The sequence below is a fragment of the Aythya ferina genome (assembly GCF_964211825.1).
Source record: "Aythya ferina genome assembly, chromosome: 5".
Taxonomy (NCBI): domain Eukaryota; kingdom Metazoa; phylum Chordata; class Aves; order Anseriformes; family Anatidae; genus Aythya; species Aythya ferina.
In genome coordinates, this window is record NC_140301.1 from 45,294,602 (window position 1) to 45,321,067 (window position 26,466).

A 26,466-nucleotide genomic window follows, 5' to 3' on the forward strand; every position below is an offset into this window, starting at 1 on the left:
ACCCCCCCCCTTCCCTTAGAGCTGCGTTTTGGGGAGCTCCCCAGCAGCTGAGCCCGCACCTTTGCCGTCCTCAGGCGGGCTGAGGAGGGCGGAGGGAGGAGAACCCGCACCGCGGGCAGCCTCCAGCCTCTCCTCAGCCGCTGCCCGCCGCCTTCCTCCCGCCTCCTCCTCCTCCTCCTCCTCTCCTCCCCCGCCCGGGGGGTTAGGGCCGGCTCTCGTCCCCTCCATAAAGCAGGGCCGGTCCCATCCCGTCCCGTCGTGTCCGTCCCGTCCCATCCCGTCCCGCCGGGCCATGCAGGCCTTGCCCCGCCGCGGGGGCTCGCTGGAGGCGGCGCCGTGCCCGCGGGAGGCCGGTGGCCAGGTGAGGGGCTCGGGGGGCCGGGGAAGCCCAAATCTCTAGCGGGAGCTGAGGCAGAGCTGAGGAACTGGTGGGCTGAGGAGAGCGGTAAGGTGCGGGTCGGGAGCAGCTGCCAGGCACTGCAGGTTGCGCTCTGAGCGAGTTCTGAGCACGGAAAGTATGGGATAAAATCACCAGGTAAGTGCCGATTTGCTGGCTGTAGGCAGTGACACCGGGCGGTTTAACGTGCCGGTAGTCTTTCTTGCAAAAAGCAACAGGATTTAAGGGAGCGAGGTTACGCGTGAAATTGCCTCGCTGTTCCCCTCAACGTGGCACGGGCTTGAGTCTCTCCGGGAACAGCGGGGCCAGGAGCACCCCTGGCGTGTGGAAACCTGTCCGGGGAGGTGACCTCGAGTCGTGGTCACTTACCACAGCGTGTCTTCGTCCTGCCCTGTTCGCACGTGTGGGAAAAGGACAGCGAGAAAGTAACCAGCTGCTCAGGAAGGGAGGCAGGAGGCTGGAAAATGCCTCTTGACACTTTTTCTCAGGTACAAATAACAACAATCTGTGTCAAATATGTACTTAGGAGGTTTTGGGCTTCAGCTTACAGCTCTAAAATGTAATTTCCTTTAAACAAGTATGTTTGGATGATTTTGAACATAGACTATCTGCTAATATAGAGAACTGAAGCACAACATATAAGTGCTAAATATCTATTCCACAGGGAGTACTTCAGTGTGGAGAGGGGAGAGAAAGGGAAGGTGATTGCTGCGGACTCCAGAAGCTGTCTTTTAACCAGAAGACACTCAGATCGCTGAGTAAAAGCTTTAGAGCGCTCCTCCTGTTGGAGTATTTTCATTAAGACCTAACTCAGGTTGATGACAAGCTAGTTTTAGCAATAATGATTCCTACCCACCAAATCCAAAAAGCTTCAATGTGATGCCATAAAGGAAAAGCGTCAGATACAATTAGAGCTGAGTTACGGGTGCAGAATAAAATGAAACAGGAGGTGCAGCTGTTGGAGGAGAGGAATTATTTTTGCATTACCATTTTCCCTTGCCCTGTACCAATAAGGTGGTGGTGTTAACACATACCTGTTGCCAGTCTATTTTTGTATTGAAAGATGGAAATTAATGTTAGCTTAGGACTACAGATGCAAATGGTATGTATTTGGCATTGTAGGCGTCTGAATTTCTCATCTGCAACTTTTTCAAATTCATTGTAGCGGTCATTTTTAGAATTTAATGTAAGAATACACTGCATCTTTTGTGCTTTCTTTGTTGGATCTTAAAAATATTACTTTATCAATAATATTGCTCAGTCCTAAATACAAGGTTAGTTGAACAAGCAAAAATACAAGATCAGAACTACAAGATTAGTCTTCAATATGTGTATTTTTTCCAAGCTGTGCACCTTATAATATTGCCTGCAACTGTACCAAATCTCTTAAGCTGATCTTAAGTCAGTGATCCTGAATGTGGAATCAAGCCAACGTGCTGTGTATAAACCTTATATAAAAAAACAGTCTGATGGTTTATGCCTTCAAAGACCACCATGTGTTCATAACGGAGACTTTTTTGCTTCTACAGCAGTATCATCTGAGTGGGGTTTGGCTTACTTAAATAGCAATCTCTGCACTTGAGAAGACAACCAATAACTTGTATGTGATTGGGGGGCTATTAGTTTTTTCTGCTCAGAGTAGCCCAGCATGGTGCCTGTTCCTGGCTCTTGTGATGCTGAACAGATGCTTGCTAAATCGAGCTGTGAAACCTGCAGGCTGCTGGGTCTCAGCACCACATTCAGCAGATAATTTGGTACCTGGACTCAAGCTGTGAGAGATTAGTGGCTTTGCTGGACCAGAAGCAGTGCGCTGGACACTGTTGCCTGAGCTCATTGTATAGTGACAGCTTGTTAGGGGTAAGGACCTCATCAGAAACCCAGTGAAGGTAGCGATAATACATTAGCATCACGAGACCTCTTCCAAGGGACACCACTTCTGCACCCCAAAGAGCTTGCAGCCAGTAACTTCCTTAAGACCTTCCGTAGAGCAGACTCAAATGTTTACCTTGTTGTAAATCCCTCAATTTAAAAAGAAACTAATTTAGTTGTTTTGTTAGGCAGGTTACCTTCTTAATCTGAAAGATAAATGGGAATGTTTTCGATAAAAGATATGTAAAATCTGTGTTTTTTGTTTAAACAAATCTATAGTAGGTAGATACCATTTTAAACAAGTAAAAGTTGGAGATAACGTAGAAGGGTATCAACAGAACTGCGTCATTTTGTCTGTGTTTTTATTGTTGCTTTTTCCGTTCCCAGGTGAGTCGGCACCAGATAACCAGATCTTAAATACTGTGTCAAATCAAGAAATACTTCCAAGTAGCAATAATATGCCTTTGTTTTTCTTCCTTCCTCCTTCACTGGCTCCTTCAGAAACCTTTTTTTGTTTATTTTTGCAAGGTTTGAACACACATGTCTTATGTGTTATGTGTGTCTCATATAACACACATAAATCATATAACACAGCCTATGCTTCTAACCCTTGTTTGTTTGTTTTATTTTGCATTTTCCACATTCTTCATTGTTCACATATTATTTATGTTTATGGCCTGGCTACATATAACTAAGAATCACTAGTAGTCTACAAAACTACATGGTCCTACAATATAGAACTATGTCTGAGAATTTTCAGTGTGAGTTGGGTGTTCATTGTAAGGATTTGGCATTTGAATTAGGGGAACTGACTAACAGAATAGCTCTGTTACATTTGGCTGGAGTGGGACTGTGTTTGTAGTCAACAGATTCTGTTCAGCACAACATTTCAACTCTTTAGGTTTTGACTCCTTTCTCTGTAAAAGTAATGCTTTATGGTTGTTTAGTGAAAGAAAGGCAATGATTTTTCAGCTCTGATTTATAAAAGCATGATCTGTCTTTTCCTACCTATATCCAGTGGATTTTGAATTAGTCCCTTTACCAATATTCATCAAATATGCTAACAAGTATTTTTTTCAACTTACTATTTCTGCTGACACCTTATAGCCTGCCTTTTTTTTCCCTAAAAATACCAACACCTGTTATAAACAATACTTTGAAAACATTTTTGCATGCTAGAGAACTACTAAAAACTTTTATAAAATCTTTCAACTGAAAGAAAAAAAAAAAAAAACACAACAAAAAACACACCAAAACCCCTTCTGAATTTCATCTTCAGCCCACAGATTCTGTGTGAACCTGACTCTATGCCTGTCGGTATAGAGTGACTTAATTGGCACCTTTCTTTTTGTGGTTGATCAAAGTTCAATATTACTCCAAGACAAACTGAACTATCAAACTTCATACTCTTTGCACTACTAACCATTCAAAAAATTTATTTGCATTTAGTTAACTAAGTCAAATTACACAATGATCGAAGATAATAAAGAAAACAAAGACCATGTATCTGAAAGAGGAAGAACGGCCATCATTTTTTCCCTGAAGAATGAAGTTGGAGGTCTTGTGAAAGCCCTGAAACTTTTCCAGGTGTGTAATAATTTCATGTCTATAGCAGCTCTATATTTTTGAATTTTAAACGTAGTTTTGGAACACACTAGAATTAATTACACCCATTTATTAAGGGCTTGATTCCTAACATGACTCCCACTTAGCACCCAGAATTATTCATGAAGGTAAATTTATGCCTCAGAAATTAGATGCTGGCTTAAAGTCTTCACAAACTTTCCTGCAGCTACTAAAGATTGGGAGAGATTCTTCTTTTTACTCCATGAATGGATTGTCATTGTTTCTAAAGCATTTAAGAAGCAGACCTGAAGCACATGCTGATGGTGGGTAGACACTTGGGTGTTGACCTGATGCCTTCAGTGCCATTGTTACCCTGCCAGGCTGGACTGAGGGTGACAGAGGTACTCCTCTGATTGCTGGCGAGTATCCTGGAGGGAACATAGCAGTGTCACTGTGCTCTGTCATCTGGCACTGCTTGTCTAGGCTAGGAGTTACTGTATGCTCCTTATATAAGACATATGATTAATAAATAAATAAATAAATAATGAGGCTTATGCCTGGAAAACTAGTGTTTTTAAATCCCTTGCTTGTGAGATAATTATATGGAGACTTGACAGGCATCTTTATGGACTTCCCCAGACCAAGTTGCTAATCAGCTCCTTATGGGAGAGATGAAAGAAAAAGGTCAAGGAATTTAAACCTCCTTACTGTGTCTCTTTCTGCTTCCTCAGTGTAAAAGAAACAAAAAGAACACAGATTCATTTGTTTTCTTCTCAATGGGAAGCTTTTCAAAATCAAACTATTTCCTTACCCCACCAATAAACAAACAGAAGGTCCAAATAACTAAAATAAACTCTCATAGCTAGTAAATATTCTGTGGCAACAGAATATTTTTTTTGGAATAATGACTTCTTTTTTTTAGTCAATCTGTTTGAAAACATTGCTTCCTTACAAAACAGGAGAAGCATGTAAATCTGGTGCACATCGAGTCACGAAAATCCAAGAGACGAAATTCCGAGTTTGAGATCTTTGTTGACTGTGACAGTAACAGGGAACAACTGAATGAGATCTTCCAGCTGCTCAAATCCCATGTCAACATTGTCTCTATGAACCCAACAGAACATTTCAATGTGCCGGAAGATGGTAAGCATGAAGGGCAGCTCTGGTAAAAATGCTCAAAGAAAGACATTATCGCACTCCTCAGCGTGTTTGAAGTTTGCTTAAGGTGTCCACAGTAGTGGACATTCATGTAGTGTTTTCCATGGGTAGCTATCGGGTTTGTGCTTCTGTGCTGTCTGTGAATGTAGAGCGGTTGATGTGAATGGGGGCTGCATTGGCTGTTGTCCCCTAGAAATACTGGCTGCTTGTTTTTCTGTGCTCCCATCCCTCCTCAGCACATCACAACCACTGCAAGTGGGAGTCCCTGCACCAATGCGAAGGCAAAGCCTGAATGCAGAGCTCGGCTATGGCCTGTGCACCACGGTGACAGAGCTGTCGTACTGACAGGCACCAGTTCAGTTCAGGTTCTGGAGAGAGTGGGAGATGTTTTTTGCAATTTCCTCATGTAGCTCCTGACTTAAAAACTTTTTTTTTAACCACTTTTCATCATAAATGTTTACTTATATTGGTGTGAAAGAAAAGGTGTCTTTCGCTTTTGGGATGCTTCACATCCTGTTTACCTTTGCTCCTAGTTCAAGAGATGCTCAAAATTCTGGGCAGCACGAAGTCAGTCCCATGTATTTCTCAGTCACTGCACTTGGTGCAGTCTGGTAGGTGAGGGGCGTGAGATATGGTGTCTTCTGGATAAAAATTGCTTATTCTAGCCCTAATTAGGAGAAATCTCAATCTAAATACTTCCCCTGTTATTTTTAAGAAATCTAAAGAGCATAGGGAGAGAAAGAAGTCCTTTGGTTGTTGTGGTATGTTAACAGCTCTGGCAAGAGCTTCATAAAAACTCTTAAGCTTTAAAAAAAAAAAAAAAAAAAAAAAAGAAGCCGGTGATAAAAACTAATTTTGCTTCTCTAAGGCTGCAGGGCTAAAATCGCCTCCTTCTCTTCCTACTCCCCAGCAAACCCCTCAGCAAAGCCTGAATTTTCTGGGACGTGTAAGCACAGAGCACTGTCTCTTGCCCAGGGTCAGTAAAACAGGATGGGAGGACTCCAACCTACTCCTGCTCTGCCCAAGGACCACAAGCAAATGGATTCTTGGCTCCTTTGCCTGCTTTGTGCCCTAGAAGACTGGCGTAGCACTGCACACAAGGAGGCCTTGCTGAGCAGGAGCCTCTAGATGCTACTCCAACATTAACAGAAGTAGCAACCCCGTGTTAACTATTTCCTCCCTTGGAAGATTTGGAGTCTGCTGTGCTCTGTGGGCAGAGTGGCAGTGACGGAGGAGGAAGTGTGAGCTGTAGGCTGGTGCCAGATAGGCAGTGGACTCTCTTGTCCTATTCATGACCCTTTTAATTTATAGATTTTGCTTGTAACCACCATAGCCATACTTGAAAGTAGCATTTCCTCCCTCAGCACGCTCGCCATTATTAATAACTTTGTGGATTCCATGCGTTCCCTAGACATGGAGAATATTCCCTGGTTTCCAAAGAAGATCTCAGATTTGGATAAGTGTGCAAACCGAGTGCTGATGTATGGGTCCGATCTGGATGCTGACCATCCAGTAAGTATCTTCCTCTCCCTGTGCCCAGTCCTTAGTGGAAAGTACCTTGTGGAATTTGCTTTTAAAAAATGCAGCTTTTCCTCCTCCCTTTACTTCCCCTCAGCAGTGCCTCTGTGGGTCTGAACACCTCATGGGGGTTTCGCTTCTTTTCGTAGTGCAGGCAAGGCTGTCACTGGGTTTAGCTCCCATGCCTTTCTGTGACGCTTACTCATGTGAGGACTTTGGGTCTGGGCCCTGAGTGGTTGCATAAAAATACTACAAAAAAAAAAAAAAAAGCTGTCGCTAGACAGGCTTCGTTCCTCCTCTTTCTTTCTTCCTTACTAGAAGTGGAAAAACAAAATAGTACTTGCACTGTACAAATGGCCAATTTATTCTGTAATTTAGAATAATCACACAAGTCATCAATTTTGTGTAAATAGTGATATGACTAAAAGCAATCTTTGTCTATTGAATATATATTGTGCATGCATAAAACCTCTAATCTTTGCTTTGAATTAGTCTATTCACTTATTTTACAGTAAAAAAAAAAAAAAGTTTCAGATGACAGTTCCTGTCCTGTCCCCTCATTCTTACACAGCATACTTTTTATATTTTTTATATTTTTTTATATATTTTATATGAGCTCATTTAAGTTTTCTTTTTCTTCCCTCATTACCTTCCCTCAGGGTTTCAAAGACAATGTCTATCGCAAGAGACGGAAGTATTTTGCAGACCTGGCTATGAACTACAAACAGTAAGCTCAATTTGTTCCAGAATAAGTTTCCCAAATGCTTTGAAATAATAGCAGAGTGGACTAGCAGGAGCTCACATCCTTGGGCTCTGATCTCACTGGGATAGACTTGGCTCAGGAATCAGGGCTGGAGGGGTGAAATGAAGGCAGATTAAAAGGTGGATCTAGGCCATCTTACAGCTTCCTGGGTCTCTGATCAGTCTGAGGATCAGCTCATGGCTGCGCAGCCGTTGTGGCATCTGTGGCAGCACTGATCCTTGGACTTGGATGGGCAGCAGCAGCAGCGTGGGCTTCCTGCAGTGTGGTTCATTCAGGCTCTAGGTTTGCTCCCTGCTTCTCTAGAAGTGGGTGTAGCAAGAAAAGGGGGTGGGCAATGCGTTGCACAGCTGCCTGTGCCAGCACATACATACTACACCAGGGCGTTTGGGTCTCCTTTGTGATGAAGAGGGAGGGAAGACAGAAGTCAGTATAGAACCCATTGACCACTAAGTATAAACTCTCTAGGCAAATGTTAATACTTGAGTTTTATTTCCTGGTTTAAAGTAGTGCATGTGATGCGCAGATAAGAAGTCTTCTGCGAAATGAAATTCAAAGAGCTTCTTTCTTTAGAGATGCTGCCTGGGGGAGGGAGCTCTTAAAGCTGCAAGCCCAGCGCTATAATTTTTTTCTGAACATGATTTTCTTGTTGCTGTTGCATGTGTGAATTTAGATGGCAAGTTCCTCAACTGGGAATGACCCAGAAATACAGGGTGTCTAGAGCTCTGCTGCACTGTTCATTAATGCAGCTGGCCACCGGCACACAGGCAGTTACTGTTGGTGTGTTGTCAAGTTTCCCTTCGGAAAGCACCTGCCATGCTGGTTACCTAGCTGGCAGCAGAAGCAATGTATTGACACTCAAGTTGCTTTCAGCAGGCTTTAGATCACAGCTTTGACATAATCTACTTTAATCAAGATCCTAAGGGCTAATTAGGATAGATGGACTACAATTACCGTGTTCAGGCAGACATTTGTCTTCTCTGCATAGAAGCATGATTTTTACCTAACATATATTTAGCTACGTTCACTCTTTGTGTTGCTAATTTAGGGAATTATCTTTTCCTAAAACAAATAAAGATGACGGAAAGGAATTGTATACAGATAGGGGAAATACTACAGGGAAAGGATGCATTCTCAGCTCCTGAAACTAAAGGTTTTGCCGTTATTTTAAATGTTGCTTCTGGTGTTAAAACACCTAAGAAACTGTTCACAAGACCAAAGTTTTCAGACCCCAGTGAGGTCAATGTAAAGATTCCTATCAGTTGATTTAGGTGGAAAAGAGAGCAAGCCCATTAGCCTGAAAGCTCTCCACGGTGTAGACCAGATACCACTGTGTATTTTGCAGTGTAGTGAACTCTTAAACCTGACCAAGTGTCACAGCCATATGAATGTTAAATAATTATAGTAAGGAAATGAATCATCCTTATAAGCCTTTTATCAAGGCATGTCCTTTTGTCCTCTTCTCCTTTTAGTGGTGACCCAATTCCCAAGATTGAATTCACAGAGGAGGAGATCAAGACCTGGGGGACTGTATACCGAGAGCTTAACAAGCTTTACCCAACTCATGCCTGCAGAGAGTACCTTAAAAACTTGCCCTTGCTCACCAAATACTGTGGGTACAGGGAGGACAATATTCCCCAGCTGGAAGATGTGTCCCGCTTCCTGAAAGGTAATATATTAATCTTCTTAAACAAAAAAGGAATTAAAGTCCATTGCAAATCACACTGCTATTATATGGGCACCAAAAATGATCCTTGGTGACCTAGTTTCGGCTGGGAAACCAAAAAGCGAAACATTTACTTGATTTAATTATGGTCTTCCTACCAACTGGATTTTAATGCATCATGTCCTGGATATACAAAAAACAGTGATGTCTGGGAGCAAATGCTAACTATAAAGAAACTCAGGATTGGTTAAAGCAATACCTAATTGTATTATGTTGGCTGTAGGCATAAAATCCAATACAGGGATAGGGACGTTTTCATTACACACTCACCATTCTTGAGTTTAGGACTAAGTTTCTAGTCAGGCCTTATTTTCCCACATGCTCTTGAGCCTAAGTAGCACAGTGGCATCTACCCCAGTTACAGAAGGGATGAGAATATTACAAAGTTCTACATTAAACTAATATACAATTCTGTTCCTTTTTAGAGCGCACAGGTTTCACCATCCGTCCTGTTGCTGGGTATCTGTCACCCAGGGACTTCTTGGCGGGATTAGCATTCAGAGTCTTTCACTGCACTCAGTATGTCAGACACAGCTCGGACCCTCTCTACACACCAGAGCCGTGAGTCATTTCATCTCGGGGTACAATGAAACGTGCATTTTTGAATTTTGCTGCATGAAGCCGAGCTACTGAAAAGCTGTTCAAGAATGCCAGCAAGAAAACTTATTTTTGAAAGTGCCAAAGACTCGGTCTTTGTGCTGAATGTAATGATGTTTTGGCATGCTCAAGTGCCACCTTCAGAAGTATGGGATTTTCAAAAGTACATCACGTTATTGGAGAACTCCTAGTGGTGTCATTGTGGGCAAAGTTAGTTTAACATTCAATTGCCTTATAAATGTGCAGCTTGGATCATAATTTTAGACAAACTCAGATTTTTGAATGAGGATATGTATTCTTGTAGGGCTGGTATGACCTGCTTAGTTGCTTTCAGCTGAACTTGATTTGATACTTCTATCTTTTGATTTGATACTTCTCTGTCTTTTCGTTATTAAAGTTTCACATGAGACGCTGTATCTGTTTAGTGGTGTTGCTTTTTCACGCTACAATAAAGAAAGATGATGAGATTTCTTGTTTTTTCTCCTTTCCAGTGATACCTGCCATGAGCTCCTAGGCCACGTCCCTCTTTTGGCTGAACCCAGTTTTGCTCAGTTCTCGCAGGAAATTGGTCTTGCATCACTTGGGGCATCAGATGAGGCTGTCCAAAAACTGGCAACAGTGAGTGTTTCAGTGCCCAGTGATCCTCTTTAAAGCTTAGTGCTTTACTCAGCTGATTCCACTCTATCTAATTAATTTGGAGAGTCATGTCAACATTAGCCATGCCAGCTGCTAGACCTGTTTCACAGGTTCTCAGTTTTTAGAGCATATAGCAAGTTTCCATGCTAGGAAAAAATAAATAAGGAAGATGTGGGTGGTATTTTTCTTCACTTGGCTATCAGATAAGGATGCAATTTCTGGGGGTAGCTCGATTCTTCCAGCTTGAAATTTGATAATCTGATTCATCTGATAAATATCTTTTTTATTTCCAGGAACATGGTTCAATGATTTTAAATGTAATCTGTTCCTTTACTGTGTCAAATGAATTGAAACAGAAAGATCTTGTCATTAACTGTGTTGAGCACTAGCATTAGATTTTTTTAGCCAATAAATTCAAATAATGTAAATTAATCTTACTTCCAGATAACAGTTTCTAGATGCTTTGGCCAAAATATTATGAGATGAACATTTTACATAAAAAATAATTGATGCAACTTTTGAAAATGGTTGCTCCCCCCCCCTCCCCCCCCCCCAGTTGTAGCTAGTGGTAAAAATTTTTTGCTATCTTCAGTGGGAGCAGAATTAAACCATCTAAGAAAAAAACATTCCTTGCTATATACCTGCAGGAATCGTGAAATCCAGCAAACTAAATGTTATTTTTTTTTAGAACAATAAGCAAATGAGGAATGAACTGTAATGGGCTGTTGTTCACCAAGGTCCTCTCTGTCCAGTGGTTCTTTTAACCTGAACCTGTCATGTCATGACAATATTTCTCAAAAAATATTTAAATTTCCATGATCCTACTGGGATTAACAACTTCCAGCCTATCTGGGTGAACTATATTATCAGACTTTCTTATTAGAAATGTGCAGTCCTGTGGTTCTTCACCCTTCCATTCAGGTTCCTTCCCCTTTCTATATCTGAGAGTGATAACCAAATGATGACTGTATGCCATTTGAAACTGTTTGACACCCCCTGCAAATAGAAATGCCCCATCTAGCTCACCACAGCATCTTTGCAGAAGACTGAATTATTTTCCTCCCTTTTCTGTTTCAGTGCTACTTCTTCACTGTAGAGTTTGGCTTGTGCAAGCAAGAGGGACAGCTAAGAGTTTATGGGGCTGGCTTGCTCTCTTCAATTAGTGAGCTCCAGGTAAGAATATCCACTGCTTATTTCCCTCTTTCCTTTGCTCCTACCTGATTATTATTGTCACTGTTCTGCCATTTTTTATGAGGTATGATTATTATTGTCACTCTTCTGCCATTTTTATGAGGTATAATTCTAAAAATACTTCAAAAAACAAAACAAAACACAGCCAGCTACTCAGTATCTACTGTAGGGATGAATTTTAGGTGAATTCAGTGTGACATTAATTACAGGGCAGTGTCGTTTTGGGTGCGTGCTGAGCAGCGCTCGTGTTGTTCTCAGAAAGCATCGTATGACTGGTATTTCTTAACCTTAGGCTCCAGGTAACCTATTTTGAGAATAAGACTCTGCTGGTTTAACCAGATTCTGAAAATATTGCTCTTGTTTACAAAGTCTTGTGTTTGAAGAACCCCATTTTTGATCCTTATTGGTGGAAAATGACCCTTCAGAGTTATTCAGTTAAGCTTAAACCACTGTTCAGCTGCAGACATGTTTTAAGAAGCAACACACTAAATATGGTCTCACGTTATCTTTTTTTATTTTTTTATTATTATTCTCTTTTTGCTTCTTGTCTTCTTCCTTATGGATTCTCTTGGTGGTGATGTTCCTCTGACACGATAACACATTACGTTACCCAGCACTCGCTCTCTGGCAGTGCCAAAGTCAAGCCTTTTGATCCAAAGGTCACCTGCAAGCAAGAATGTCTCATTACAACTTTCCAGGAGGTTTACTTTGTTTCTGAAAGTTTTGAAGATGCAAAAGAAAAGATGAGGTACAGTTTTTCTTCACTGTTTTGTAGAAACAGGTTTGACTTCATGCATCTCTCAGCAGCAGCATCAAATCTTTTCATTCTTATGAATGAAAACAGTTTTATACTTACCTTTCCTGGGGCTGGAAAGCTGAATTCAGTATTTGTTTGGTCTCTCATGTACTGGATGGAAGAGATGATGAACTATGTAGTAATTATAGTTATCATAAAAGTGGTTTAGAAAAGTGGTTATTGATATGTATTGCACACAGAGGATGCATTTGTCTTTTGTTTAAACTCCCTCTCTTTTTTTTACTTGCATAGAGAGTTTGCAAAAACCATCAAGCGCCCATTTGGCGTGAAGTACAATCCATATACTCAGAGTGTGCAGATCCTGAAAGACACCAAGAGCATTGCCAGCGTGGTGAACGAGCTACGTCATGAGCTAGACATTGTCAGCGATGCCCTCAGCAAGATGGGCAAACAACTGGAAGTTTAACATTCCCATCATCAGTGTGGTGTGCTCAGCAACTCTTTTCTTTTCCCCACTGATTTCTTTCTAGGCATGTAATGTGCTGCATGCAGAACTTTCCTTTACAAATGGAAGAGTGAATGGCCCATAAGGATAATCGCTTTATTTGTTTCTCTGTTTAAAGCCGCTTACAGAATGTATTTCCTCTACCTTTATCCTCCCTGGATAAAAAACTCCTAGAGTTCCTTTTCAGAAGCTAGCAGAGGACTAGAGAAATCACCAGACTGGACCACAGCTGTGGTCTGTGGATCAGGGCTGGGAGCAGATACTTCAGAGGGTGGCTTATGAGGCAATCATAGAATAATTTGGTACAGGGAAATGTCTGTCTGACTCTAGTAGTCTATGCTGCTAATTTTACAGTAGTGTAGGTTTTATAGCATAGAAGTTATAGTCATCAGTGCTTCTATGCCTGTACTATTAAGCTTAAAACTTGACTGATTACGATCCAGGCATCAGGTCACAAATAGCCGGAAGCTCATCATGAAAAAATGGAGGGGTCAAATCTCCTTTTCAAAGAGATCATTTGTTCCCCTAAAGAATTGCAACTGTACTTATTAGCATCTGTCTAGTAGAAGGCAGAGATACAGAGCTGTTGCATGAAATCCTAATTCTGCTTATTTCAAGAGATTTACTGTCAGCTCAGAGTCAGGATTTTTGTTTCTGTCCCTGGTATTGCACCTGAGGGAAGACACTAAGGAAATATCATTTGCCTTTTTCCTCACTGAATAATTTAGCCATTTTATTATATTTATAGCAATTATAGCAAGCCATCAGGTAGTGACTTATCACAATGCCTAAAACCATTTCCAAATTACAATTCGATATTCAAAATGGCTTCACAGGACTAAGTGAAGCTCAGGTCTAAAATGGCTCTCATTTTGAAGTTCTTAGTTATGGCCAAAGTTCATGGCTTTTTATAAGGATAAACATCCTATTGACAGCTTAGTCACGTCATTGACCTTGCAAGATGCACAAATATGGATTTAGTTTCTTCTTTGCTAGACCTGAACACCTGTATTCACCATCAAGCAAATGATAACTGAAAGATCCAAACATTTGATAGGAATCAGTGTCCCACAGTCGTTTCAAGCATCCTTGCGTAGCTTTACAGAGCTGCACTGCCTGCTGTTTCTACCACCCTGTCTATGAAATGAATATATCTGTACAGGGAATGATACATTTGAATGGAAGATCTGTGTTGTGTAGGGTGTATTTTATATCATGCTAGGCACTGATTCTTCGTATGTAGATCTATAGAAAAGCCACAGTTTGCAACTGTGGATGTCACTGGGAAAATCGACTGAAATTGCAAATGCACTGGAGATGTTGGTCCAAGTCTTTTGGGAATTGGAAAGGACTTTTGAGAACCTTTGTGATTGATAATGACTTTGTTTCATATGCCTTCTGGTAGGCTACTTCTGCTCCATAAGCAATCACCGGCCCTATCTTTCCAAACACATTCACTGTTTATCTAGACTTGATTTAATTTTCCTGTGACTTAATACACTATTATTATTTTTTTTAATAATATTTTGGACATGTAGAATTGTGGTCTACAACATCTACAGTTTATGTCACACTTTCAAATAGTTTAGACGCTTCCTCTTCCTGAAGAAGAACCAGTCTTTGAGCAATGAGGGAGGATGCGCTGTCTGCTTCTGTGATAACAGTTAATACTCAGCTGCACTTAAAGAAATGATGGGATTTTATTATGTTGTTGAAATATAGATCTGTGTTACTACAAGACTTTGCCTGAATTATATATTCATTGAGTAGGAAACCTTACATCTCCTAAATTAGTACCTAATTTCAACTACTTTGGAAAAAAAAAAAACAGCAATTGTGTCTTTATTTGCACCCTTGTAACAAAAGTGTAAGTATTGCTAAAAGTAATAGAGGACGCGTTTTCACAGTGTTAACATGTATGTTCGGCTTCACACACCCAACCTTTCTGCCTATGTGTAGAGCAGTGACAATTGAAGTATTTTTAACTACTGTGGAGGCTTTAACTGTCAATGAAATAAATAGCGACGCCCTGTTGGTGATCAGTAGGAGCAAATAAACCTTTACTTCAGCACTGTAGCACTCCCTTCTGACTAAAGTTTTGTGTGTTTACGCTCTCATTCGCCTTTTCTGCCCCCGTGCGTTCATTCCTTGGGAATGGTGTGTATTTTTGTGAGAGGTGGCTGGGGCGGCGGGCGGCTTCCCCTCTGAGGCAGCGCGCGTGAGGCGCGACCGTTACTCAACGGCCGTTACCCAACGGCCGCCTGAGGGGGGAAACGCTCCGGGGCGGCTCGGGCTGAGGCGGGGCCCCGCCGGAGCCCGTCCCCGCTCCGCCTCTTGCTCCCCGGCGGCTTTGGGACGGGACGGGACGGACGTGGTGCTGCTCGCCTGGGTAGGTGGGGGCCGGGGACGGTGCAACCGGGGGGAGCCGCGAGCTGACGGCGCGGGGCCGGGGCTGTGAGGTGCCGGTGGTGCCCCCTTCGCGCCTGCTTCGCGTTTTGCTCCGCTGCTGTGGGACTGCTAAAGATGGGTGGCCTCATCCCCACAGACGCCGTAGGTGGCTCCGGGCTGCCCATGCACCTGCCTCTTTGCTGCTCCTCACAGCGTTCGGGTTCCTCGCAAATTGTGAACTAAAACCAGAGCTTGCGAACAGCCTCCTGAGGAGGACGGTGGGACTGGCGTGTGGTATCGCTCTGCCAGCGATACCACACGCCAGACAGCGACCACACTGACTGCCAGACAGCGACCGCATCAGCCTCCCGAGCCCAGGTCCCGAAATCTCACCCACCTGTTAACCGCCCAGCCTGATGCTATTGCCTCAAGTGCCTAACGCTTCTGCAGGTACAAGGTGCTGAAGGTGCCCTTTGGGGATGCACCAGGGGAGAGCAGGGGAGCGCAGGTAAGGTGGGTTAATCCCCAGCTGGGCCAGAGGTTGCTGAGAGCCCGCCCTTGTGAACAGGGGTTGGGATCATGCTGTTGGGCTCTGGTCATCGAATAGAGCTAGACGTGGCTAAGGCATCCTCCGACGTGTTACCACGTTGTCAGCAGTGGCTTTGTGGGATTGGTTTAGCAACTGTTGTTTTGTTTTTATAAATGCGTGGTCTATTTGCATTTTGCCCACTTTAAGTTAAAAGAGTTTGTTCTGCTTTCCTCACTTAGGTTCCAGAATAAGGTAGCATGTCTTTCTCATCTTATTTTGGGGGCATACTGCTGGAAAGCGTTGGCACAAATGGTATCTTGGTGATGAGTGGGAACCATTTGAACTAAAATTAAACAGGTGGGGATCATCTTTGATAATGAGGCTTTCTGCCTTAGCAGAAAGCTATTAGCCTACAGTTAGTCTTATTGTGATATATTCTAGCATGTTTCTTACAACAGTGGGGTTATAGTGGCAACCTGAGTGGCAGCAGATCTAGGACAATCATTGTTGGTAATCCTGGGGGTCTTATGAGACAGCTGCAGGATTGAAGATCCCTTTTTGGGGGATTTTCAGGAGCAAATACTGGCAGGTTAACCCGTGATATGTTCCTGATGAGTTTGTTGGCTCATAGGAGCAGGGCTGAGTGAATCTCTTTTTGTTATTTTCTTTTTTAATTTGTCTTTTTATTTATTTATTTGTGTGTGTATTTGAAGGGTGCAAACAGCTATGGACAACTTGGTCTTGGTCATAAAGAGGATGTGCTGGTGCCTCAGTCAACGAAAGATGTTTCCTGCAAATGTTGAGCGTTACTAGAGGAGGGGGACATTCTGCAGTTATCACTGGTAAAAACATTGCACTTGCAAGGAATGTATGACAGTCTGAAAAAAAAAAAAAAAAGTGTTTCCCTGTTGATTTGGTGCTACCACCCATCTTTTGCTTTTGTTTCTGAGCTTAGTTGCAAAGCGATTTTCTCCAGTGCTTGTTAATATTTTGGGGGGGTTTCCTCTGTTTTGTTTATCTGTGGTTATTTAATGGATTTGTGAGGACAATTTTTTTTTTTTTACCTGTTTCATATAACAGCTTTTCATATAAAACTGTCAGTTTTCCTGTATTGAGGATGAGGGGGGAAGGAGTCAAGTAGGAAGTTATTCAGTCTTGAAAAGTGCTACTGTAAGGAGTGGAAAATAGTGTCTGGTCTTTGAAGGGTTCTGCTGTGGGCTAATGATGGGACAGAAGGGATACAGAGAGGTGTGAATGGTATGAAACAGTTCTGATAACAGGTTCCTGTTTTACTATATAGATTGTCTCCCTTGACTCTATATAACTGCTTATTCAAAGATGCTTCTTATGCATCAGAAATAGTTCTTTCTCTTTTTGTGTGATTGCAGTGCCTAAAATGACTCAGTCAGCTGTCCTTGTCTGTCACGGGATCTCATGGCGTATAGACTTCTCTTTTTAGTCTGTCAAGTGGATGTGATTTTATTTTTTTATTTTTATTATTCCAGGTGCTAGAGAGCTCTTTGTGCATGGCCAAAACAAAGAAGGGCAGCTGGGACTGAATCACGCAGAAGATGTACTGCGTTTCACTTCTGTGCACTGCCCTGTCTGGCTTTCATGTAAAAGAAGTTGCCTGTGGTTGGGATTTTGCAATCATATTAGTAGGTAAGTCTGCCTCTGTAGGAGCTAGGGAAAAATAGTGATGTAGAGAACACACTGGAAATTCCACATTGCTATTGCTTGTGCAGTGCATGACACTCACAAGTTTTAAGCTACTTGCATTGCAAACTAAGTCTGTGTTTCTTGTATCACCTTGAACTTCAGACTTTTACTGAACGTGATATGTAAAACCAGAAGCCTGTGTCCTCAGGGGCTTTGGAAGAAGAGATGCTAAGTCTTTTTTGAGTTGTTTCACTGTGATACTTTTGCCTTTTGGAATGTTATGGTGCTTTGCTTTTGCTGACTTATACACTGATCAGACTCTAACACTTTATTTGGCAGGAATTGGCCTAAGTTCTGTCCTGTGGGTCTAATGCTTTTGGACAATTAGGAGTTCCTCAAATTTCAGGTCCATGCTTGACTCCATAAAAGGTTGAGGTAAAGATCTAAAAGGAATTGTGCTTTATTGGTCTGAATGTTATGTTTCTTACAGCAAGTAAAGGCCTGGTGACCTCAGTGGGCTTTAAGCCAGGCCCTTCAACTGCTTTTGAAGGAGTCTATCTGATGAAATAAATTTACAAAGTAAAGGACCAAAGGTGGTAATTGACTCAGGAATGAGAAGCTAAGGTTACTTTCTTTGTTGTATGAAGAAGTTGTCCACTTGTTATGGAAAGCTGCCGGTTTCATTTGTGATTAGAACAATTCATTAATGCATTTGGATGACATCTGCAGAATGAGTCTGATGCTCAGGTGATGTGAAGTGATATTAAAGCTAATGAAACCATCTGACTTTACTTCAGCTGAAGTTTTGCCTTAAGTTTGTAAGAGTTTAGATATGTTTTGCTTCCTGGAGTTTACTCATACCTTTGCATACATCGTTCAAGGCTTGTGCTTAACTGTTTGAATGATGCCTTGTAAACCAAAATAGATTAGCAGTAATCCACCCTGGAAAAATAAACTGTATGATAGAGTTCAACAAAATTAGTGATGTCAATTCTTCTGATACATTGCTCTTTTGCTTCTTGTGCACTTCCGCTTTTTAAGTATGTGCTACTTTTCAGGTGCATTTATGACTCCAAATTTCTTTCCCACAGTGAGGACCATAGTATTATTTCCTGGTCTTAAAAACCTTTAGATAAAAGCAAGCTTGGTCATTCCCAAAATAATATCGGTATGGGAAAGTATGTAGCTGCAGGAAAATCAATCTGAGAGTATATGCTTTAGTTATGTACTTTGAGACTAAGATTATTTTTACTTCTGCATGTAAAGGAACTAAAAAGTAAATTGACTCACATCTTGTTTAATCTCCAGTATGTATTTATCAAACAATATCAGCTTCAAAGGAAATAGAGGAGGAATGGAAACAGGTATCTGCTCGACGTCACAGGCAACCCCCCTCCCTACCGGCCCTGCCTCCCCAGGTGCCCATACACAACAGGTTTGAGGCCCTGGAGCTTGAGAGACCGGTGGGTGAGTATGAGGTGAACAGTCTACCCAGGAGGATGCCTAGGGTGAGGAAGTTGACTCCACGCCTCAGGACTGCCTCTGCTAAGAAAGAAAGAAGGGTGATTATTGTAGGTGACTCCGTTCTCAGGGGAACAGAGGGCCCTATTTGTTGACCTGAATGCCTGTAGGGAAGTCTGCTGCCTCCCTGGGGCCAGGGTCAGGGACATTGCCAGAAAGCTTCCTAACCTGGTTTGCCCCTCTGACTATTATTCTCTTTTGATAGTCCAGGCTGGCAGAGATCATATTGAAGAGAGAAGCCTGAAGGCTATCAAACAGGACTTTAGGGGACTGGGATGACTAGTAGATGGAGAGGGTGTACAGGTTGTGCTTTCCTCCATCCCTACAGTGGTGGTGGTGGTGGGTACAGAGAGGACTCAGAAAGCACACCTGATAAACAGCTGGCTCAGAGGCTGATGCCAACAAAGAATTTTTTTTTTTTTTTTTTTTTTTTGACTACGGGGTGCTTTACTCAGCACCTGTCCCGCTAACTGCAGATGGGTCCCACCTGTCTCAAAGGGGAAAACAGACACTAAAGCAGGAGCTGGCGGGGCTGATTGAGAAGGCTTTAAACTAGGTAGGAAGGCAGATGGGGATGGGGAGGGAACAAGGCTCCTTAGATGTGTGCCAGAGAGAACAATGTCAGGGCTGGGGGAGCAGGCAATGGCCCAGCTGAAGTGCATCTACACCAATGCATGCAGCATGGGTAACAAACAGGAGGAGCTGGAAGCCATCATGCAGCAGGCAGGCTACGACTTGGTTGCCATCACTGAAACATGGTGGGACCACTCTCATGACTGGAGTGCTGCAGTGACTGGCTATAGGCTCTTCAGAAGGGACAGGCAGCACAGAAGGGGTGGTGATGTGGCTTTCTATATTAGAGAGTGTTTTGATGTTGTGGAACTTGAGACTGAGTCTGGAGACTCAACCTTATCATTCCTATGGGTTAGGATCAGCGGAAAGACCAATAAGGCAGGCATCCTGGTGTGGGGGGTCTGTTACAGACTGCGAAACCAGGATGAGGAGACGGATGAGGAATTCTACAGGCAGCTGGCAGAAGTTGTGAAATCATCAGCTCTTGTCCTTGTGAGGGACTTCAACTTCCCAGAAATATCCTGGAAATGCAATACAGCTCAAAGGAAGCAGTCTAGGAGGTTTCTGGAGAGTGTGGAAAATAGTTTCCTGATGCAGCTGGTTAGTGAGCCTACCAGGGGAGGTGCCCAGCTGGACCTTCTGTTCACAAACAGAGAAGGACTGGTGGGAGATGCGGTGGTCGGGAGCTGTCTTGGGCAGTGTGACCACAAAATGGTGGAGTTCTCTATTCTTGGCAAAGTCAGGAGGGGGACCAGTAAAACCCTTGTCTTAGACTTCCGGAGGGCAGACTTAGAGCTGTTCAGGACACTGGTTGGCAGAGTCCCTTGGGAGGCGGTTCTGAAGGGCAGAGGGGTCCAGGAAGGCTGGGCACTCTTCAAGAAGGAAATCTTAATGGCTCAGGAGTGGTCTGTCCCCATGTGCCCAAAGATGAGCTGGTGTGGAAGAAGACTGGACTGGCTCAACAGAGAATTGTTGCTTGAGCTTAAGAGAAAAAAGCATTGAGTGGGTGTATCACATGCCCTATCATGCACCAGTCTGCGGGAAAGTTGAGCGACACAATGGACTGTTAAAGACTACACTGAAAGCAATGGGTGCTGGGACATTCAAAAATTGGGATACGCATTTGGCAAAGGCCATCTGGTTATTCAATACTAGGGGATCTGCCAACCAAGCTGGACCTGCCCAATCAAACCTGTTACGTACTGTAGAAGGGGATAAAGTTCCTGTAGTGCACGTAAGAAACATGTTGGGTGAGACAGTCTGGGCTACTCCTGCCTCAGGAAAAGGCAAACCCATTCGTGGGATTGCTTTTGCTCAGGGACCTGGATGCACTTGGTGGGTAATGCAAAAGAATGGGGAGGTCTGCTGTGTACCCAAAGGGGATTTAATACTGTGTGAGAATAGCCCATGAGTTGAATTGTATTATGTTAATTATTATATAATACTGTACGTCATCACTACCATGATTGCTATATGTCAATGTCCTATTAATGGTATCACAGTGACAGCCACGCAGATAATAATGAATGAATTTTGATAGAGTTGGACAAGCACAGAGATGTGATGGAACGAGAACAGGCTTCAATTTGTGACGATCCAACATCACGCACCATTTCTTCTGCCCTGAAAGACTGCTGTAATAAATGGAGCCCGAAGTCAGTCATGGACTATGCAAACTCAGTGAACATTGTGTAATAAATGTCTCAGTCTTCAAAATAGGACTATAATCAAAGTTTACAATTTAATAAAGGAATAGAGGTAAGCAAACAGCGCTGGGTGTGCCGGGAGTCTCTGCTCCACCAAGACGCACACCAGTAATATCAAGCAGCTGATTTTTATGCTCCTAGGCTAATACATATTCATTACTACTTCTAAAAAAAACAACAGGGTTATTATAATTAGTTTCCAGAATCCAAACCCTCCTACTGGAGCATGTGTATCAGTCTCTGGTGGTCCCTCTGGGGGTCTCTCGTGCTGAAGGCTCATAGTCTTCCTCCCTCTTGTCCTTCTCCTTTGTCCAACTTGGCTGTATGTCAGAGACTCCCCTGCAAGCTTTGTCTTTTAGTTGTTCTTCAGCTCTCCCCGTCTCCTTAATCTCCTGCCCAGATATCAGAGACTTGCATCGTGTCCCATGCAATAGTCATAATAGTTAGCAGTTGTTCTGAAACACCCTCAGATATCAGAGACTTCAAAGAAAAGCCTACAAACACATTTCCCTTCAAGCTCTCTATTGACACGAATTGCTAAAACATTCAGTTGCACGATATAAGAACTATATACATTAACCACTCTGTTTTTCTTAGACTTGTGGTTATACAAGGGTATGTAAGAAAGAAGGTCACATTCATCATACCATGCGGCCCTAGCATTGTTCCATACTGACACGAATCAGATGAACATATCTCACAATTGTATATACTATAGATGAAAATGGTGATTAACTGGAATGTGTAGGAAAGGGTGTAACCTGAGCATGACATAAATGGTATAGAATAAGGGGTGGATGTATGTCCTGGTTTCAGCTAGGATAGAGTTAATTTTAACTCATTATTATGAATGTTTTTTCATCCAAATAGCTCAGTCATCCAAAGTCACTTGCTACAACTCACCCTGCTCGTTTTGCTGTGGCCTCCACAAGAAATTCCTAGCTAAGGATGCATGCTTGAAAGTTACAGTTTTACAACATATTTTATGATGAAACAGTCATTTTCTCAAAACAAAACAAAGTCTCATTTATTTGGAGAATACAGATGCGCACCAGTTACCTGGATTTGAGAAACCTCAGGCTTGGCAGTTCCTGACAGTAGAAACAAGAAGTCATGACTGCATCTTTGAATACAGCGAGACGGGACAGAGGCAACTGTTTGATTGGAGAGAGGCTTTGTTGCCCGCCCTTTGTGTCACAGCAGGACCATCCCTAAGATACGTCAAAATCAAATCACTTTGTCTAACGGCGGGATTAATAAGATTTGTCAGGTCTCCAGCTAGTAACGCTTACTGTGACCCAAGACTGATGACAGAATCAGCTGCTGCCTTTAACTGAAGACAAAAATGGTCCCTTTTCTCTGCTGGCCATTCATGTTTCTGATAGAGGGAAAAGGTCCTTGGAGGGAATTCTCCCATCTTCACGCTTCACAAGAGAATAATCCCGCACTGCAATTCACATTGCAGGTGTGCAATGGCACACTCTGACAATGTCATCTCTTCTAAAATTAAATTCAGAATTTGGGAGTCTATTCAGGACATTGACTCATATTTGCCAGGATCTGGGAAGAAGGAGCCCCCTGAAAAGATCTGCAGGACAGGAGCCCTAGGGAGCTGGAGGGAACAGGGACAGCTCTGAATTGGCCTCATCTTCCTCAAGAACCATTTCTGAGTTTAGAAAAGTGGAGAAGTATTGAAAACAGCCCAGTCCAAGCAGTTTTAAAGCCAGCCCCTAACAGGGGCATTCAGCTAGCACTGCTTGACCTGTAATCTTGCAATTCAATGGGTTAGGCAAGGATCCCCTCCCTTTTCTTGGGATTGAACAAAAGCACTGTAGAAATCCTTCTAGTTTTCACAGGACATTTTTCCTTCGAGACAGTCTCTCACTTCCCCTTAGATTAGAGCCATAATCAAACCTGGCTGTATGCTTGGGGAGCTGCTAATTTCCAGGAGAGAAAGCTTGAGATCCTAACAATGCACAGTGGAGCCAATTTAAACACACTTAAACTCTCTTGCCCAGTTACGTCATTGCAGTTTGTCAGGCACCAACTTTTTAAACTGCATCTACTGAGACCTTATTAGAATCATCCCAAGTCATTTCCTGCAGAGACAAACAAATTATGTTAAATAGTTTGCCTTGCGTATTGAGACGTGGGCTCCCAAAAACTGAATGGTGTTTGCATTTGACTTCCTTGTCAAAAAATCTGAGTGATTGCTTCAAATACGTGTAGTAATTTGTACCGTGTTTCCTCATAGAATAGCAAAGGACATAGCAGAAATTTCCCCTACCCGAAATGTGGAGCCTAAAAAAAAAAATAAAGTAGGAAATTACAGTTTGACAATTACAGGTTAAAGAAACAACTGAAAGTCAGTATTGGTTCTCATAGTACTTAATCATATGTCAAAAAGTGTCAAATCTTGTGTTTTGTCTTGTTTTTTAAATCTTCAAGGCATGAAGATTCATGCTTTAATACCAAAGTCAAATAGCTGGACTGTAGATCTGTTGTCTGTTTAAAAAAATAAATCTCTTTTGTAAGCTAGCTTCACAATACTGTTTTAGCTTCAACTGAGCTTTGTAGATGCTTTGGGATAACAGTAGTTTAGTTGTCTTTTGACAAAGAACCAGTTTTACATTCAGCTATGCAGAGTATATGCTTGATTAGTCCAATCAATTTTAGAAGTAAAGTAAAACCAAAGGTGATTAAATGTAACGTTTTGACTCAATGCAAATATTTTTAAGGAATTAAGCTGAAGAGCAAGAATAAGTATACTGTTTTTGTCTTTTAGGGCAAGTAAGTGAATTGTCTAGTAACTTCTTCAATAAAATAGCTGGTTAGAGACGTTAAGTTTTGTTGCTGAGCCTCTTGAGGTTTTTAATGGAACTGAAGAGTGTGGGAAGAATGAACGCAGTTTTAAAATGTGCTGCCATATCGCTGTCTTGTTGCAGCTCACAGTTCATGTGGTACCGTGTAGGTTAATAGTTGCTGCTCAGGCTGATGTGAAATTTTCTGTATTGGATTTGAGAAATCTGGAGTTGGTCCAGTTGGTAAAGCATTCCAGTAAATGACTAAAAGTGAAATTGTGTCTCAATGACGTTCTGTGATATCTAAGGCACTTGAATGCATGTTATCACAGTGATTGAAAAATTATTTAATCATTTCAAAGAGCTTTAGTTAATGTAACCCTCTTTTTCATTCTAATACTGATTTGGTCTCTGATCTGTTGGGTTCAGTAAGTATGTGAAGTTTGAATTTCCCATGACCCATGTCATGTAATGTGTCTGTAACACTTTGAAAGTGTAATTTATTTGTGTGAAGATTTGTGGAATAGTAGGACATAGATTCTTAGAGAAAAGTGAACTTGAAAGGCATTATTACGAATCTAAGCAACTGTACTTCAATATTGCTGTAGCTTCTGTGTATGAAGACAGACAGTATAACATTTTCTGTTCTAGCTTTGTTTTCCTAAATTTACTAAAGTAATTTGCCATTCAGGTGAGAAATTTCCATGCTTGTCCTGCATTTTGAACTGACTTTACCTGGTAAATGTGATTTCCAACCAATTTTATTTGGTTGGTAACCAAAACCAGCCCACTTATCCTTAAATTGTAGGAGACTTACTCTGCTGGTTAGAAACTGGCTGGATAGCCGGGCCCAAAGAGTCGTGGTGAATGGAGCCAAGTCCAGTTGGAGGCCAGTCACTAGTGGCGTCCCCCAGGGCTCGGTGCTGGGGCCGGTCCTCTTTAATATCTTCATCGATGATCTGGACGAGGGCATCGAGTGCACCCTCAGTAAGTTCGCAGATGACACCAAGTTAGGTGCGTGTGTCGATCTGCTTGAGGGTAGGAAAGCTCTGCAGGAGGATCTGGATAGGCTGCACCGATGGGCTGAGGTCAACTGCATGAAGTTTAACAAGGCCAAGTGCCGGGTCCTGCACCTGGGGCGCAATAACCCCAAGCAGAGCTACAGGCTGGGAGAGGAATGGTTGGAGAGCTGCCAGGCAGAGAAGGACCTGGGAGTGATGGTGGATAGTCGGCTGAATATGAGCCAGCAGTGTGCTCAGGTGGCCAAGAAGGCCAACGGCATCCTGGCTTGTATTAGGAACAGCGTGACCAGCAGGGCTAGGGAGGTGATCGTCCCCCTGTACTCAGCTCTGGTGAGGCCGCACCTCGAGTACTGTGTTCAGTTTTGGGCCCCTTGCTACAAGAAGGACATCGAGGTGCTGGAGCGGGTGCAGAGAAGGGCGACGAAGCTGGTGAGGGGCCTGGAGAACAAGTCCTACGAGGAGCGGCTGAGGGAGCTGGGCTTGTTCAGCCTGGAGAAGAGGAGGCTCAGGGGCGACCTTATCGCTCTTTTTAGGTACCTCAAGGGAGGCTGTAGTGAGGTGGGGGTTGGCCTGTTCTCCCACGTGCCTGGTGACAGGACGAGGGGGAATGGGTTTAAGTTGAGCCAGGGGAGTTTTAGGCTAGATGTTAGGAAGAACTTCTTCACTGAAAGGGTTGTGAGGCACTGGAACAGGCTGCCCAGGGAAGTGGTGGAGTCACCATCCCTGGAAGTCTTCAAAAGATGTTTAGATGTAGAGCTTAGGGATATGGTTTAGTGGAGGGCTGTTAGCGTTAGGTTGGAGGTTGGACTCGATGACCTTGAGGTCTCTTCCAACCTAGGAAATTCTGTGTGTGTGATTCTGTGTATGTTGGAAACATCAAATGGATTGTTTTGAGTAAATACTCTTAGAGAAGGAAGCTTACCTCATAAAATTCAGAGTTGAAAACTCTACATATGTGAGATCTTCTTTGAAGACTACATACTTGCTTTATAAGACAGAGGCAAAGAAGGGATTAAGTGTCTCTGCTTTGCCTATGTCCTTGTCTGTGAGGTGACCTTCCACGTCAAGTAGCGGACCTATGTTTTGTCTTGTTCTCCTTTTCCCATTCATATATTTTTAAAAACACCAAACAAACAAACAAACAAACAAAACAAAAACAAAAACAAACAAAACAAAAAAAAAATGAAAAAACCTTTTTATTGTCTCCCATAGACCTGGCCAGCTTCAACTCTAATTGGGCTTTGGCCACACGAATTTTCCCCCTACAAACATGTACAGTGTCCCTGTATTCTACAGGTAGAAGTCCCTGCTTCTACAGGTATGCTGCCTGTCTGGATAAAGAGAAATCTCTGTCCAGTGCTACCAAAAATTTGTGGCACAGTATCTGACCAAATTTAGAAACTTTAAGTTAAAACAATGTAGACTATTATTCCAAACACAAATAGAAATTCTTAAATGTTTACAAAGAAGTCAGTGCAATGCTACCAGAATGACTATCATACTGTTAATATAACTGCTGTCTTTGTTATTGACATGGAATTAAGCTGGAACCAACATAAGCTGGTGGACACAACCCTAAGCTGTGGT

At 42.6% G+C, this 26,466-nt stretch overlaps 2 protein-coding genes across 15 annotated transcripts in view; both read left to right on the plus strand.

Moving 5' to 3' along the window:
• The first annotated feature begins 220 nt into the window (after positions 1 to 220).
• Positions 221 to 14,756, plus strand: LOC311438282 (tryptophan 5-hydroxylase 1). Of its 2 annotated transcripts, none has more exons than XM_084522478.1 (11): positions 221 to 361; positions 3,716 to 3,853; positions 4,792 to 4,975; positions 6,402 to 6,502; positions 7,168 to 7,235; positions 8,741 to 8,937; positions 9,420 to 9,555; positions 10,083 to 10,209; positions 11,305 to 11,400; positions 12,033 to 12,166; positions 12,467 to 14,756. In XM_084522478.1, the coding sequence occupies exons 1-11, from the start codon at positions 293 to 295 to the stop codon at positions 12,639 to 12,641; spliced, it is 1,425 nt and encodes a 474-aa protein (XP_084378604.1). In that variant the 5' UTR covers positions 221 to 292; the 3' UTR covers positions 12,642 to 14,756. The 2 variants fall into 2 exon arrangements, with proteins under 2 accessions (XP_084378604.1, XP_084378605.1); XM_084522479.1 differs by lacking the exon at positions 221 to 361 and adding an exon at positions 420 to 535.
• A 116-nt stretch (positions 14,757 to 14,872) lies between these two features.
• Positions 14,873 to 26,466, plus strand: part of LOC311438286 (uncharacterized protein) — a 38,198-nt gene continuing 26,604 nt past the window's right edge. For 4 of the 13 annotated variants that reach the window (XR_014694055.1, XR_014694056.1, XR_014694057.1 and 1 more), the window contains exons 1-5: positions 15,411 to 15,576; positions 16,311 to 16,439; positions 17,103 to 17,259; positions 17,596 to 17,691; positions 18,565 to 18,723. Coding sequence is in view for 4 of the 13 variants with exons in the window: in XM_084522485.1 (XP_084378611.1) it covers positions 19,396 to 20,352 (957 nt within the window). In the remaining 9 variants the exon portion in view is untranslated. The other 9 variants (XR_014694058.1, XM_084522487.1, XR_014694060.1 and 6 more) reach the window with 8 other exon arrangements.

Coding starts and splice junctions, on each gene's coding strand:
- LOC311438282 (XM_084522478.1), top strand. CDS start 293: ATGCAGGCCTTGCCCCGCCGCGGGGGCTCGCTGGAGGCGGCGCCGTGC. Junction 362..3,715: donor CGCGGGAGGCCGGTGGCCAG/GTGAGGGGCTCG, acceptor ATTTGCATTTAG/TTAACTAAGTCAAATTACAC. Junction 6,503..7,167: donor ATCTGGATGCTGACCATCCA/GTAAGTATCTTC, acceptor ACCTTCCCTCAG/GGTTTCAAAGACAATGTCTA.